This window comes from Salvelinus fontinalis, unplaced genomic scaffold (assembly GCF_029448725.1).
Source record: "Salvelinus fontinalis isolate EN_2023a unplaced genomic scaffold, ASM2944872v1 scaffold_1175, whole genome shotgun sequence".
In the NCBI taxonomy this organism is placed as follows: Eukaryota; Metazoa; Chordata; class Actinopteri; order Salmoniformes; family Salmonidae; genus Salvelinus; species Salvelinus fontinalis.
The window spans coordinates 40,682-54,728 of NW_026601384.1; the positions used below are offsets into that span (position 1 = coordinate 40,682).

At 42.3% G+C, this 14,047-nt stretch overlaps 1 protein-coding gene across 1 annotated transcript; it reads left to right on the top strand.

Moving 5' to 3' along the window:
• Window positions 1-575: 575 nt before the first annotated feature.
• Window positions 576-13,904, top strand: LOC129848787 (uncharacterized; the record flags this gene model as incomplete). The annotated part of the gene is made up of 3 exons (XM_055915882.1): window positions 576-717; window positions 10,090-10,479; window positions 13,629-13,904. Coding segments are annotated over exons 1-3 (718 nt in total), but the record flags the coding sequence as incomplete, so codon positions are not given.
• Between the last annotated feature and the right edge of the window lie 143 nt (window positions 13,905-14,047).

The following is a 14,047-nucleotide window of genomic DNA, read 5'->3' on the forward strand; positions in this document are numbered from 1 at the left end:
CACATCCCTACACCCGCAATAATATCTTCTAAATATGTGCATGTGATTTTATTTTTTATTTGATGTAATAAAAAAAGAAAAAGGTTAAATTAAGAATGATTAGAGTGTGATCCTGGCTGTTTTCTCTCTCTCCTCCCCTCTCTCTCCCCTCTCTCGCTCTCCCCCTCTCTCTCTCCCCCTTCTCTCGCTCTCCCCCTTCTCTCGCTCTCCCCCTTCTCTCTCTCTCTGTTCTCTGCCTCAAAATGGAATGCTCATCCACCATCACTCAACATTCAAAAATTATCTGGGCTAGAAAGAATGCACACAGGATAAGTTCATCTATAACAGTCTTTTGAGAGACAAATTAACAGGTGTTACCTTTGATGCGGTTTCATCATATTGAAAAACAATGCAAAGACTCCTGGGTACACCACCAAGGCTGCTGCTCAGATAACAGGATAATATCTCCCTCGTGCCCCTCCTCTTTTCTGTGTTGTGTGTGAAAAGCAAATACAGCTGTAGATGGAGTGGTAGTTGTTTCAAACTCCGCCCACCCGGCCCCTGGGACAGCTTCAACTAACAAACTCAATGTCTGGGCGCTCTTGTCGAGTATCTCATACTATGTCATGTTATTTGTAGATGATTTAGTGGAACCAGTTGGATGATTGTATGGACTGTAGGCTACAATGCTGTTTTCTCAAAGAAAAAAACTGAAGGTGACGCTACTGCATCTCTTCGGTATGTGTCCCTTGATTTATGTGACTGTGGTTGTCGAAACTGGAGACTAGAGACAGCTGTGTTTAAACTCATTTGTGACACCTTTAGACATTTTTCCATGTTATACAGAAACGTCATATATATATACAGTGTATATATATAGATAAGCTGTACATGTAGGCTTATTAGTGTTATTAGTTATGTTCCAAAATTGAATTACTATATCTGCACACTAGGCTACCTGTTGCTTTATACAATTTTATGGGACTTCTACTGTTGTTCCAGATGTAGCGTACACCCTCAAGTTACACAACTGATATAAAAAGGAGGAATTTACCCATTTGATAAGGTTGTAGGGAGATTTTATGTGCAAAAGCAATTAGACAAGTATAGCCGCAGAAAGCAGTATGATGGTGGGGGCTGGGCGCTGTTTTTTGTTAGGTTTTTTCCTCCTTTTTCATTTTTCACCCCTATTTCGCGTGGCTATGATCACAGGCGTTGATCTCTACACCTAACAACAGTTGTGTGAAAAAAAATTGTGCAGACAAACTCTCTGTTGTATCTCATAGAGAAAGCGAAGTTGATCAACGTGAGAAACTCAAGGTGACTATCTATTTCTCTGAGACTAGTGATCTGACTGCAACCAATGTGCCTCTTATTTGAATGTTGGGCTTGAACGTGAGCTCACACACGTCATTCCCCTCTGTGTTCAGGATGGAGAAGAGAGAGCATTTCCTCTTGGTAACAAGATTTTATCAACTCACTGCATTAGATGTTTGTCCAACTTGCCTAAAGCGCTGCTCTTTAACAACCTACCTTTTCTGAAACTGTAACATGAACAACTGTGTTTATGATTTGTATGACAAGAACTAGAGTTGGTCATGGTGTTGTATCATTGAATGACAATGAGCCCAGGTCCATCAACAAAATGAAGAACCCCGTTTCTCAAATTTTCAGCGCCTGTTTCCTGGAAAACAGATTAAGCCCTGGACTAAAAAGTATGCACAACGTAGAATCTCCATTAAAATAGTATTTTAGTTCAGGACTAGGCCTAATATGTGTCTGGGAAACAAGCCCTCAAAGTATTTAGGATGCAGTGTGAGAAGGAAACAATGTGGGTTTTCAGGTTTTGGTTTTGTCTGTCAGATCTATCTTCAGTTCCTTGACTGAGGTGCTTGTGAACTATTAAGGGACTGTAAGTTATTTATAATGAGGGATACCTGGAGAACATCGGACCTCTCTGAAATGAAAATGGATGACCCTTCAGTAACATATATTTTTACACTCCCTGACCGCTTGAAAAAAGACAATTGACCCTCCTCTGTACCCAAAATGAAACAAAGTGGATAGCAGAGAACATGCTTACCGTTTACCCTCAATCCATGGACAGACCAGAGCCTTTAGATATGTCGTTTTAGAAACTGTTCTTCATTTTGTAAGCATTATCCTACATGCCAAAGTTGTCAGACGGTCGTGGATTCACATTCCACCGCGGACAACAGTAGGGGGGAAAAGATCTCCATTATAATAAAAGCACTGCATGAATCTATCATCTTATTTGAATTCTGAGAAGAAATTGCCTTTTATAAACACATTTTATGCAATTCTACTTCATTTTACATGACTGGAGACAAGCAGAATCTTTCAATATCACACCAGAGCAAGACAATGAATGAGCGCCTGCTGCAGCACCAGAGAGGTTGTGATTTCAATACAGGCTGTTAAAAAGAGGATTAGGAACAGTGCTAACAGTGTAAAAAGGAACCAGTTACATCTGAAGTATCTAATCGTCGAATTTGAGGAAAATAAATGTGTTTTAACACAGATCAGATCCTACCTATCATCAGGTAGGCCTACAGTGTATGCACTTGTATTACACTCTGGAAACTATCTAATAACTTATTTTATTCCATGATATTGTTGTTACAAAATAGATTTGTGTTGACTTTGGTCATGGGAATATAAGAGCATCTGCTATGCTAAATTAACAAACCGCATGCATAGCTCACCACGTGATACTCAAACCAAAGACTGGCCAAACTCGTGTTTCTTAAAGTTAATTCAAAGGCACGGTAGAGAAAAATAAAGCATTTTTTTGTGTCATTATTGTTTAATTCTAAGTAATTGTTATTGGAAATGTATATTTATACAGCCTAAATGCAAAATGCATAGGCATGTTGCTAAGGATCGATTTTCTCCTGCAATGGAATACCCAAATCTAACTGCCTATAGCTCAGGACCTGAAGCAAGGATATGCATATTCTTGTTACCATTTCTTGTTACCAAATAAACACTTTGAAGTTTGTGGAAATGTGAAAGTAATGTAGGAGAATGTAACACATTAGATCTGGTAAAATATAATACAATCAAAAAACCATGCAAGGTCATACATTGAGATATGACTCTATGTGTAATTTAGATGTTGTCTTCAACATGCCAGCAGTGTGTGTGCAAAGTTTCAGACTGATCCAGTGAAGAATTACATCACTAAATGTGGCATCAAGTTTGCTAGGAGTTGCCGTGATAAAAGTTTGCCGTGATAGCTACTGTAAATTGGACACTGCAGTTAGGTTGAAAACTGTTAAGGCTAGGGGGTGCTGTTGTCACTATTTATGGTAATCGTGTAATTTTTGAAACGGCTTCCTACAAAATTCTTGATCGTACAATATGCATATTATTATTATTATTGGATAGAAAACAGTCTATAGTTTCTATAGGCGTTGAAATTTTGTCTCTAAGTGGAACAGAACTCATTCTACAGCAATTTCCCTGACATGGAGTCAGATTTCAGAAATTTTGGCCCCTGTTCTGGAGTCAGTTTTAAGGCCACTGTTATTCCTATGAGTATACGGACACTGCTTACGTCTTCCCCTGGATGCCTTTACGTGATGCCGATTTGAATGGTGTCGATTGCGCAATCACAGGCACTATAAATGAAAAAACCCTGTATGTAGGAACTCTTTTCTTGGTGCGTCATGCGCGCGGAGGATACCGACCCACTGTTTTTCCAAGCATTAGTGGAGCCAGTTATATTTCTCCGGTCATATTTCAACTCGTTATAGGAGTTAAAAACATCATAAGGTAGTTAATTTAAAGCGTTTTATAGCAATTTATATCCGTTTAGTGCGATTTTGGGACATTTATTTCTGAGACACTGTGAATCTCTGGGCACGCTTCCAGTTCATGCCGAACGCAGTTGGCATTTCCACATGGCAAGAGGACAGCTTTCCACCAAAAGACGATTAGACCCAAGAAACGATGCTTTGCCCAAGATTCTGATGGAAGAACAGCTCAAAGTAGGAACAATTTATTATGATAAATCGTGTTTCTGTCGAAAAAATTTTGTGGCTTAGGACGCCATTTTTTTTGACTTAGCTTCGCTTGGCGCAAATTGTATTGAAAAGTAAGGATAATTTAAAAAATGTAATTCCGCGATTGTATTAAGAATTAAATTGTCTATCAATCGCTGTCCACCCTATATTTTTTTGTCACGTTTATGAGTATTTATGTATACGACTAGATCACTGTCTGCGCACGAACATTTTCTGACCAGCTGGGCTACTTTTCTCATTGTCTAACCATGATTTTGGTGGCTAAATATGCACATTTTCGAACAAACTGTATATGTATGTTGTAATGTGATGTTACAGGAGTGTCATCTGAAGAATTCTGAGAAGGTTAGTGAAAAAATTTATATATTTTGGCGATGTTTACGTTATTGCTCTCTTTGGCTAGAATCAATGCTGGGGTAATGTTTGCACATGTGCTATGCTAATATAACGATGTATTGTGTTTTCGCTGTAAGACACTTAGAAAATCTGAAATATTGTCTGTATTCACAGGATCTGTGTCTTTCGATTAGTGTATGCTGTGTATTTTTACGAAATGTTTGATGATTAGTAGTTAGGTAAACACGTTGCTCATTGTAATTATTCTAGTCCATTTGTGACGGTGGGTGCAATTGTAAACTATGCCATCTACCTGAAATATGCACATTTTTCTAACAAAACCTATCCTATACCATAAATATGTTATCAGACAAGTTTTTTTCTTGGTTAGGGGCTATAAATATCTTAGTTTAGCCGAATTGGTGATAGCTACTGTTGTTGGTGGACAAAGTAAAGATGGTGGATTATGCTAATGTGTTTTTAGCTAATAGATTTACATCTTTACATATTGTGTCTTCCCTGTAAAACATTTTAAAAATCGGACATGTTGGCTGGATTCACAAGATCTGTGTCTTTCATTAGCTGTATTGGACTTTAATGTGTGAAAGTTAAATATTTAAAAAAAATATTTTTTTTGAATTTCGCGGCTCTGCCTTTTCAGTAGGGGTGGGGGGGGTGTGGCGCGAGCGGCACCCCAGTCCAGACAGGTTAACTTCTTACGGCTGAGATCCCGTTAATGTGATTGATATGAAAACAGCCAGTGAAAGTGCAGGGCGCCAGATTCAAAACAACAGAAATCTCATAATTAAAATTCCTCAGACATGCAAGTATTTTACACCATTTTAACTTCTCTGGGGCAGGTGGGACGCAATCGTCCCACTGGCCAATAGCCAGGGAAAATACAGCGCGCCATATTCAAATAAAATGATATAAAAATCAAACTTTCATTAAATCACACATGTAAGATACCAAATTAAAGCTACACTCGTTGTGAATCCATACATAAACCATCATGTCCTTTGCCAAAGTGGGCCACCAGTACTTCCAACTCAGACAGCGCACCGTCCGACCAATGCATGGATGACCATAGGAAGATGACGTGTGGGCCCATTAGATCAGCCGGTCATGAACAGCAGACGGAACGTACAGGTGCCCAGCGGGACACTGGAGAGGAGTGGGCTCTGCACGTAACGTCTGCTCAATGTCCGCGTCCAGCTCCCACACTACCGGTGACACCAGGCAGGAGGCCGGGAGTATGGGGGTGGGATCCATGGGATGCTCCACTGTGTCATGCAGCCGGGACAGTGCGTCTGCCTTCACGTTCTGGGAACCTGGTCTGTACGAAAGGGTGAAAACAAAACGGGTGAAAAACATGGCCCACCTGGCCTGGCGAGGGTTCAGTATCCTCGCTGCCCTAATGTACTCTAGATTGCGGTGATCAGTCCAGTTGAGAAAAGGGTGTTTAGGCCCCTCAAGCCAATGTCTCCACGCCTTCAAAGCCTTGACGACAGCCAACAGCTCCCGGTCCCCCACGTCATAGTATCACTCCGCCGGGCTGAGCTTCTTCAAGAAGAAGGCACAGGGGCGGAGCTTCGGTGGCGTACTCGAGCGCTAAGAGAGCACGGTTCCAATCCCAGCCTCGGACGCGTCCACCTCGACTATGAACGCCAAAGAGGGATCCGGATGGACCAGCACGGGAGCCGAGGTAAATAGAGCCCTCGGGTAACCAAAAGCCCTGTCCGCCTCAGCCGACCACTGCAAACGTACCGGTCCCCCCTTCATCAGTGAGGTAATGGGAGCCGCTACCTGACCAAAACCCCGGATAAACCTCCGGTAGTAATTGGCAAACCCTAGAAATCGCTACACCTCCTTTACCGTGGTGGAAGTCGGCCAAATACGCAAGGCTGAAATGCGGTCACTCTCCATCTCCAACCCCGAGGTGGAAATGCGGCACCCTAGGAAGGAGACGGACTGTTGGAAGAACAGGCATTTCTCAGCCTTGACGTACAGGTCATGCTCCAACAGTCGACCAAGCACCCTGCGCACCAGGGACACATGCTCGACGCGTGTAGCGGAGTATATCAGAATGTCATCAATATACACCACTACACCCTGCCCGTGCAGGACCCTGAAAATCTCATCTACAAAGGCTTGGAAGACTGTTGGAGCATTCATCAACCCGTACGTTATGACGAGGTTCTCATAGTGCCCTGAGTTGGTACTGAACGCCGTCTTCCACTCGTCTCCCTCCCGAATACGCCCCAGGTGTTAAGCGCTCCTGAGATCTAATTTGGTGAAGAAGCGTGCCCCAGTGCATTGACTCAATCGCAGTGGAGATAAGAGGTAGCGGATAACTGTACCTCACAGTGATCTGTTTAGGCCTCGGTAGTCATTTCATGGGCGCAGACCTCCCTCCTTCTTCTTCACAAAAAATAAACTTGAGGAGGCGGTTGAAGTGGAGGACCAAATGTACCCCTGACGTAGGGATTCGGTGACATCAGTGGGGAGAACAAGTATTTGATACACTTCCGATTTTGCAGGTTTTCCTACTTACAAAGCATGTAGAGGTCTGTAATTTTTATCATAGGTACACTTTATTGTGAGAGACAGAATCTAAAACAAAAATCCAGAAAATCACATTGTATGATTTTTAAGTAATTAATTTGCATTTTATTGCATGACATAAGTATTTGATCACCTACCAACCAGTAAGAATTCCGGCTCTCACAGACCTGTTAGTTTTTCTTTAAGAAGCCCTCCTGTTCTCCACTCATTACCTATATTAGCTGCACCTGTTTGAACTCGTTACCTGTATAAAAGACACCTGTCCACACGCTCAATCAAACAGACTCCAACCTCTCCACAATGGCCAAGACCAGAGAGCTGTGTAAGGACATCAGGGATAAAATTGTAGACCTGCACAAGGCTGGGATGGGCTACAGGACAATAGGCAAGCAGCTTGGTGAGAAGGCAACAACTGTTGGCGCAATTATTGGAAAATGGAAGAAGTTCAAGATGATGGTCAATCACCCTCGGTCTGGGGCTCCATGCAAGATATCACCTCGTGGGGCATCAATGATCATGAGGAAGGTGAGGGATCAGCCCAGAACTACACGGCAGGACCTGGTCAATGACCTGAAGAGAGCTGGGACCACAGTCTCAAAGAACCATTAGTAACACACTACTCCGTCATGCATTAAAATCCTGCAGCGCACGCAAGGTCCCCCTGCTCAAGCCAGCGCATGTCCAGGCCCATCAGAAGTTTGCCAATGACCATCTGGATGATCCAGAGGAGGAATGTGGTCTGATGAGACAAAAATATAACTTTTTGGTCTAAACTCCACTCGCTGTGTTTGGAGGAAGAAGAAGGATGAGTACAACCCCAAGAACCCATCCCAAACGTGAAGCATGGAGGTGGAAACATCATTCTTTTGGGCTGCTTTTCTGCAAAGGGGACAGGACGACTGCACCGTATTGAGGGGAGGATGGATGGGGCCATGTATCGCGAGATCTTGGCCAACAACCTCCTTCCCTCAGTAAGAGCATTGAAGATGGGTCGTGGCTGGGTCTTCCAGCATGACAACGACCCGAAACACACAGCCAGGGCAACTAAGGAGTGGCTCCGTAAGAAGCATCTCAAGGTCCTGGAGTGGTCTAGCCAGTCTCCAGACCTGAACCCAATAGAAAATCTTTGGAGGGAGCTGAAGTTCCGTATTGCCCAGCGACAGCCCCGAAACCTGAAGGATCTGGAGAAGGTCTGTATGGAGGAGTGGGCCAAAATCCCTGCTGCAGTGTGTGCAAACCTGGTCAAGAACTACAGGAAACATATGATCTCTGTAATTGCAAACAAAGGTTTCTGTACCAAATATTAAGTTCTGCTTTTCTGATGTATCAAATACTTATGTCATGCAATAAAATGCAAAGGAATTACTTAAAATCATGCAATGTGATTTTCTGGATTTTTGTTTTAGATTCCGTCTCTCACAGTTGAAGTGTAACTATGATAAAAATTACAGACCTCTACATGCTTTGTAAGTAGGAAAACCTGCAAAATCTGCAGTGTATCAAATACTTGTTCTCCCCACTGTATGTTTCCAACTGTGTTCCATATGTTTCCACCTGTGACAGGGGATACACGTGACTCCTGGGAAGTGCGACGTCTACCAGGAGATTTATCACACAATCCCCCCGTCGATAGGGTGGTAATTGAGTCGCCTTCTTTTTAGAGAAGGCAAGAGCCAAATCGGCATATTCGGGGGGAATGCTCAAGGTGGAGACCTGATCTGGAATTTCCACCATAGTAGCACCGAAGGAAACCCCTAAACACCTCCCTGAGCACTCTCGCGACCACCCCGTGAGAGCCCTTTGTTGCCATGAAATGGGGGGGTGATGACGAGCTAACCAGGGAAGGCCTAGTACCACGGGAAACGCAGGAGAGTCAATGAGGAAGAGACTGATTCTCTCCTCGTGACCCCCCTGCGTCACCATGCCCAGGGGAATGGTAACCTCTCTAATCAACCCAACCCAAGGCGACTCAAGCACAACACTATAATTCATTGCTTCCACACAAAATGCAAATGCTCAGCACATTTTTGCAAAACAGTAAACACAACTCACTACAAAAGACGCAAAACATTTGGTGACAGCCGATACAAATTACTCCCATGAATGTGAACTTCTTCTGCATGCGTGCACACTTTACACAATTGTTCACTGAGCAATCAGTCCTTATTCATGGATGAAAGAGGTCACTCACCTCTGAGTTGCTATTTGCAAGAATGGACCTCGTAAGAGGCCGAGGGCAAGAACAAAGGAGAGGTAGAGGGGTTCAGATGTGTGGAGGTGGAAAGTTTATGATTACCGTCCACATGACCAGATGTCCCTCCAAGAGACAATGACCGCCGGTTGTATGGCAATCACTACAGAGGACTGCCAAGCGTGGATGTGCCATGCAAGGAGATGTTTTCCTCGCTGCATTGCAAGGGAAAACATTCAGTGTGATGTTGATGAAAACATGCGGCCTGACTGACAAGAATGAATAGACTGAATGTAGTGTATACTGTATTGGTGTGGCCTTTTTTACATTTCTTTGTTTTTGCAGTGATTTGTTAGCTTGGTGTATTTTATTTGTATTCTCTGTATATACTGTACAGCATCACTGAATATTGTAAAGGACAACATGGAAAAAGGTGAAATAAAGCCTTTTGTTTCTGGATATTCATGTGCTTGAGTGACATTCTTTCTGCATTGGTCATCTTTGGTCAAATTAATTTAGGAAGAAAGAATACAGCCCAAGCTGTTGTATGTTTAGTTGTCTTTTTTGGTGCATACTATAATTATAGTATCAACAAATGGCACAGAAATATAAAAGATGGTTAACCATGTTAGGGTATATTGATAGTTGTAGTTGGTATTTATTGGGCCATTAGAAATAACTTTTAAAAAAACTTTTCATTAGATAACAAGTTGTATGTTTTGATGGAGGTAGTTGACTTTATGTCATGCGTTTAATGTTTTGAGACATACTGCATTTGAAATGTGTCATTTTGGCCGACGTGTTTCAGTTTGGGTCTACATGTTAATTGTTTAGAAAAAGTTAATTCAGTTTTGACACATTTTCTTAAGAAATCGAGAAACTGTAATTTGCTACATTGCTATGTATTTAGAGAAGAACTATGTTATTTAAATCAATGCGTTGATATTAAGTCTCTCTTTCTCTCCACAGTTCTCTGCTCAGCCCAGCATTCAGCCCAGCATTCAGCCCAGCATTCAGCCCAGCATTCAGCACAGCATTCAGCCCAGCATTCAGCCCAGCATTCAGCCCAACCTGAGACTTGGCAGGTGAAAGGCATCGTGGGAAAGTCTCTCTCTTTTCCAGAAAAGGTGTTGAAGTCTGGCAGTTTACTTTATGGACACCTTGGCAATATTGCACACGTGTACCCTGGTAAACAAAGTAATACCAACCTTGAGAAGAGATTTGAAAACCGCCTTCACTGGAACAATGTTACTGGAGTCTTCACTTTGACAGACCTACAAATAGATGATTCTGGGGTTTATACTGTGGAGAATGCAGATGAAGAGAAGAAGACACATATATTTCAGCTGACTGTGTACTGTAAGTGTGTGTGTGTGTGTGTGTGTGTGTGTGTGTGTGTGTGTGTGTGTGTGTGTGTGTGTGTGTGTGTGTGTGTGTGTGTGTGTCAGCAGTAGAAATCAGCAGTAGAAACAATACTAAAGTGGTCACTTTATTGGTTCGGGAAAAAGCTGAGTGATGGGGCTGGAGAAATGTAACCACTCAAATTCATAGACAGAGCTGTGCATGCAAGGACTGATCAACCATTAAATAACAATTATAGTTGTAACCATGTTTTTAGACTATAAAGTGTTTGTTTACAATTTCTTTGTTTACAAACACTGGAGTAAAACAAGCTGATGGGTTTTCTGACGGGGACTAAGCTCATGAGGCATTTACAGTTGAAGTCAGAAGTTTACATACACTTAGGTTGGTGTCATTAAAACTCGTGTTTCAACCACTCCACAAATTTCTTGTTAACAAACTATAGTTTTTGGCAAGTCGGTAAGGATATCTACTTTGTGCAAGATTATTTCACTGTATCACAATTCCAGTGAATCAGAAGTTTACATACACTAAGTTGACTGTGCATTTGAACAGCTTGGAACATTCCAGAAAATTATGTCATTGCTTTAGAAGCTTCTGATAGGCTAATTGACAACATTTGAGCCAATTGGAGGTGTACCTGTGGATGTATTTCAAAGCCTACCTTCAAACGCAGTGCCTCTTTGCTTTACATCATGGGAAAATCATAAATCATAATCAGCCAAGACTTCAGAAAAAAAAATGGAGATCTCCACAAGTCTGGTTCATCCTTGGGAGCAATTTCCAAATGCCTGAAGGTACCACATTCATCTCTACAAACAATAGTACGCAGGTATAAACACCATGGGTACGTTGATGCCAAAAGTGCAAATCAATCCCAGAACAACAGCAAAGGACCTTGTGACAATGCTAGAGGAAACAGGTACAAAAGTATCTACAGTGGGGCAAAAAAGTATTTAGTCAGCCACCAATTGTGCAAGTTCTCCCACTTAAAAAGATGAGAGAGGCCTGTAATTTGAAAATAAGTATTTGATCAATAACAAAAGTTTATATCAATACTTTGTTATATACCCTTTGTTGGCAATGACAGAGGTCAAACGTTTTCTGTAGGTCTTCACAAGGTTTTCACACACTGTTGCTGGTATTTTGGCCCATTCCTCCATGTAGATGTCCTCTAGAGCAGTGATGTTTTGGGGCTGTTGCTGGGCAACACGGACTTTCAACTACCTCCAAAGATTTTCAATGGGGTTGAGATCTGGAGACTGGCTAAGCCACTCCAGGACCTTGAAATGCTTCTTACGAAGCCACTCCTTCGTTGCCCGGGCGGTGTGTTTGGGATCATTGTCATGCTGAAAGACCCAGCCACATTTCATCTTCAATGCCCTTGCTGATGGAAGGAGGTTTTCACTCAAAATCTCACGATACATGGCCCCATTCATTCTGTCCTTTACACGGATCAGTCGTCCTGGTCCCTTTGCAGAAAAACAGCCCCAAAGCATGATGTTTCCACCCCCATGCTTCACAGTAGGTATGGTGTTCTTTGGATGCAACTCAGCATTCTTTGTCCTCCAAACACGACGAGTTGAGTTTTTACCAAAAAGTTATATTTTAGTTTCATCTGACCATATGACATTCTCCCAATCTTCTTCTGGATCATCCAAATGCTCTCTAGCAAACTTCAGACGGGACTGGACATGTACTGGCTTAAGCAGGGGGGACACGTCTGTCACTGCAGGATTTGAGTCCCTGGCGGCGTAGTGTGTTACTGATGGTAGGCTTTGTTACTTTGGTCCCAGCTCTCTGCAGGTCATTCACTAGGTCCCCCCGTGTGGTTCTGGGATTTTTGCTCACCGTTCTTGTGATCAGTTTGACCCCACGGGGTGAGATCTTGTGTGGAGCCCCAGATCAAGGGAGATTATCAGTGGTCTTGTATGTCTTCCATTTCCTAATAATTGCTCCCACAGTTGATTTCTTCAAACCAAGCTGCTTACCTATTGCAGATTCAGTCTTCCCAGCCTGGTGCAGGTCTACAATTTTGTTTCTAGTGTCCTTTGACAGCTCTTTGGTCTTGGCCATAGCAGAGTTTGGAGTGTGACTGTTTGAAGTTGTGGACAGGTGTCTTTGATACTGATAACAAGTTGAAACAGGTGCCATTAATACAGGTAACAAGTGGAGGACAAAGGAGCCTCTTAAAGAAGAAGTTACAGGTCTGTGAGAGCCAGAAATCTTGCTTGTTTGTAGGTGACCAAATACTTATTTTACACCATAATTTGCTAAAAAATTCATTAAAAATCCTTCAATGTGATTTTCTGGATTTCTTTTCCTCATTTTGTCTGTCATAGTTGAAGTGTACCTATGATGAAAATTACAGGCCTCTCTCATCTTTTTAAGTGGGAGAACTTGCACAATTGGTGGCTGACTAAATACTTTTTTGCCCCACTGTATATCCACAGTAAAACAAGTCCTGTATCGACATAACATGAAAGGCCGCTCAGCAAGGAAAAAGCCACTGCTCTAAAACCGCCAGAAAAAAAGCCAGAAAATGGTTTGCAACTGCTCATGGGGACAAAGATCATACTTTTTGGAGAAATGCCCTCTGATTTGATGAAACAAAAATAGAACTGTTTGGTCATACTGACCATTGTTATGTTTGGAGGAAAAAGGGGAAGCTTGCAAGCCAAAGAACACCATCCCAACCGCGAAGCACGGGGGTGGCAGCATCATGTTGTGGGGGTCTTCCAAATGGACAATGACCCCAAGCATACTTCCAAAGTTGTGGCAAAATGGCTTAAGGACAACAAAGTCAAGGTATTGGAGTGGCCATCACAAAGCCCTGACCTCAATCCTATAGAAAATGTGTGGGCAGAACTGAAAAAGCATGTGCGAGCAAGGAGGCCTACAAACCTAACTCACTGACATGTAATTTTTATTAGGATTAAATCTCAGGAATTGTGAAAGACTGAGTTTAAATGTATTTGGCTAAGCTTTATGTAATCTTCTGACTTCAACTGTTTAAGTTATATTCTTCAAGAATCAATGGCTGCAAATCATTAATGTATAAGTCCAAAAATGGAAGTAGCAACTGCTCTTTTCCAAAGATAAGTACCATTTCACCAATTCCCATGTATTCATTATTTGTCTTCCAGTTCTGTCCAAACCTCAAGTGACAGTCCATCACAGCAGCTCCTGCAGTGTGGTGTGTTCTGTGGAGAACGGGAGAGATGTAACCTTGTCCTGGTACCGAGGAGAGGAGAAACTCAACCAGACCAGCAGCCCTGTCCTCAACATCACCCTCTCTCTACCTCTCAAGGTAGATGAACAGACCAGAGACTCTTACAGATGTGTTGCTGCCAACCCAGTCAGCAAGGAGACAGCTGTTGTTCCACATTCCTGTATAGAGAGTGATCCCTCCAAGGTGGCAGGTAAAAACATGTACAGTAGCAATGTTAAATTGCTGATATCCAGACAATACCAACTTGTATATGAAGCAATAAGTATGGTAGAGCTAATTTTTTGAATCCTAATGTTTAAATTAAAATATTGTTTGCTCTCTTTTTACTTTAGA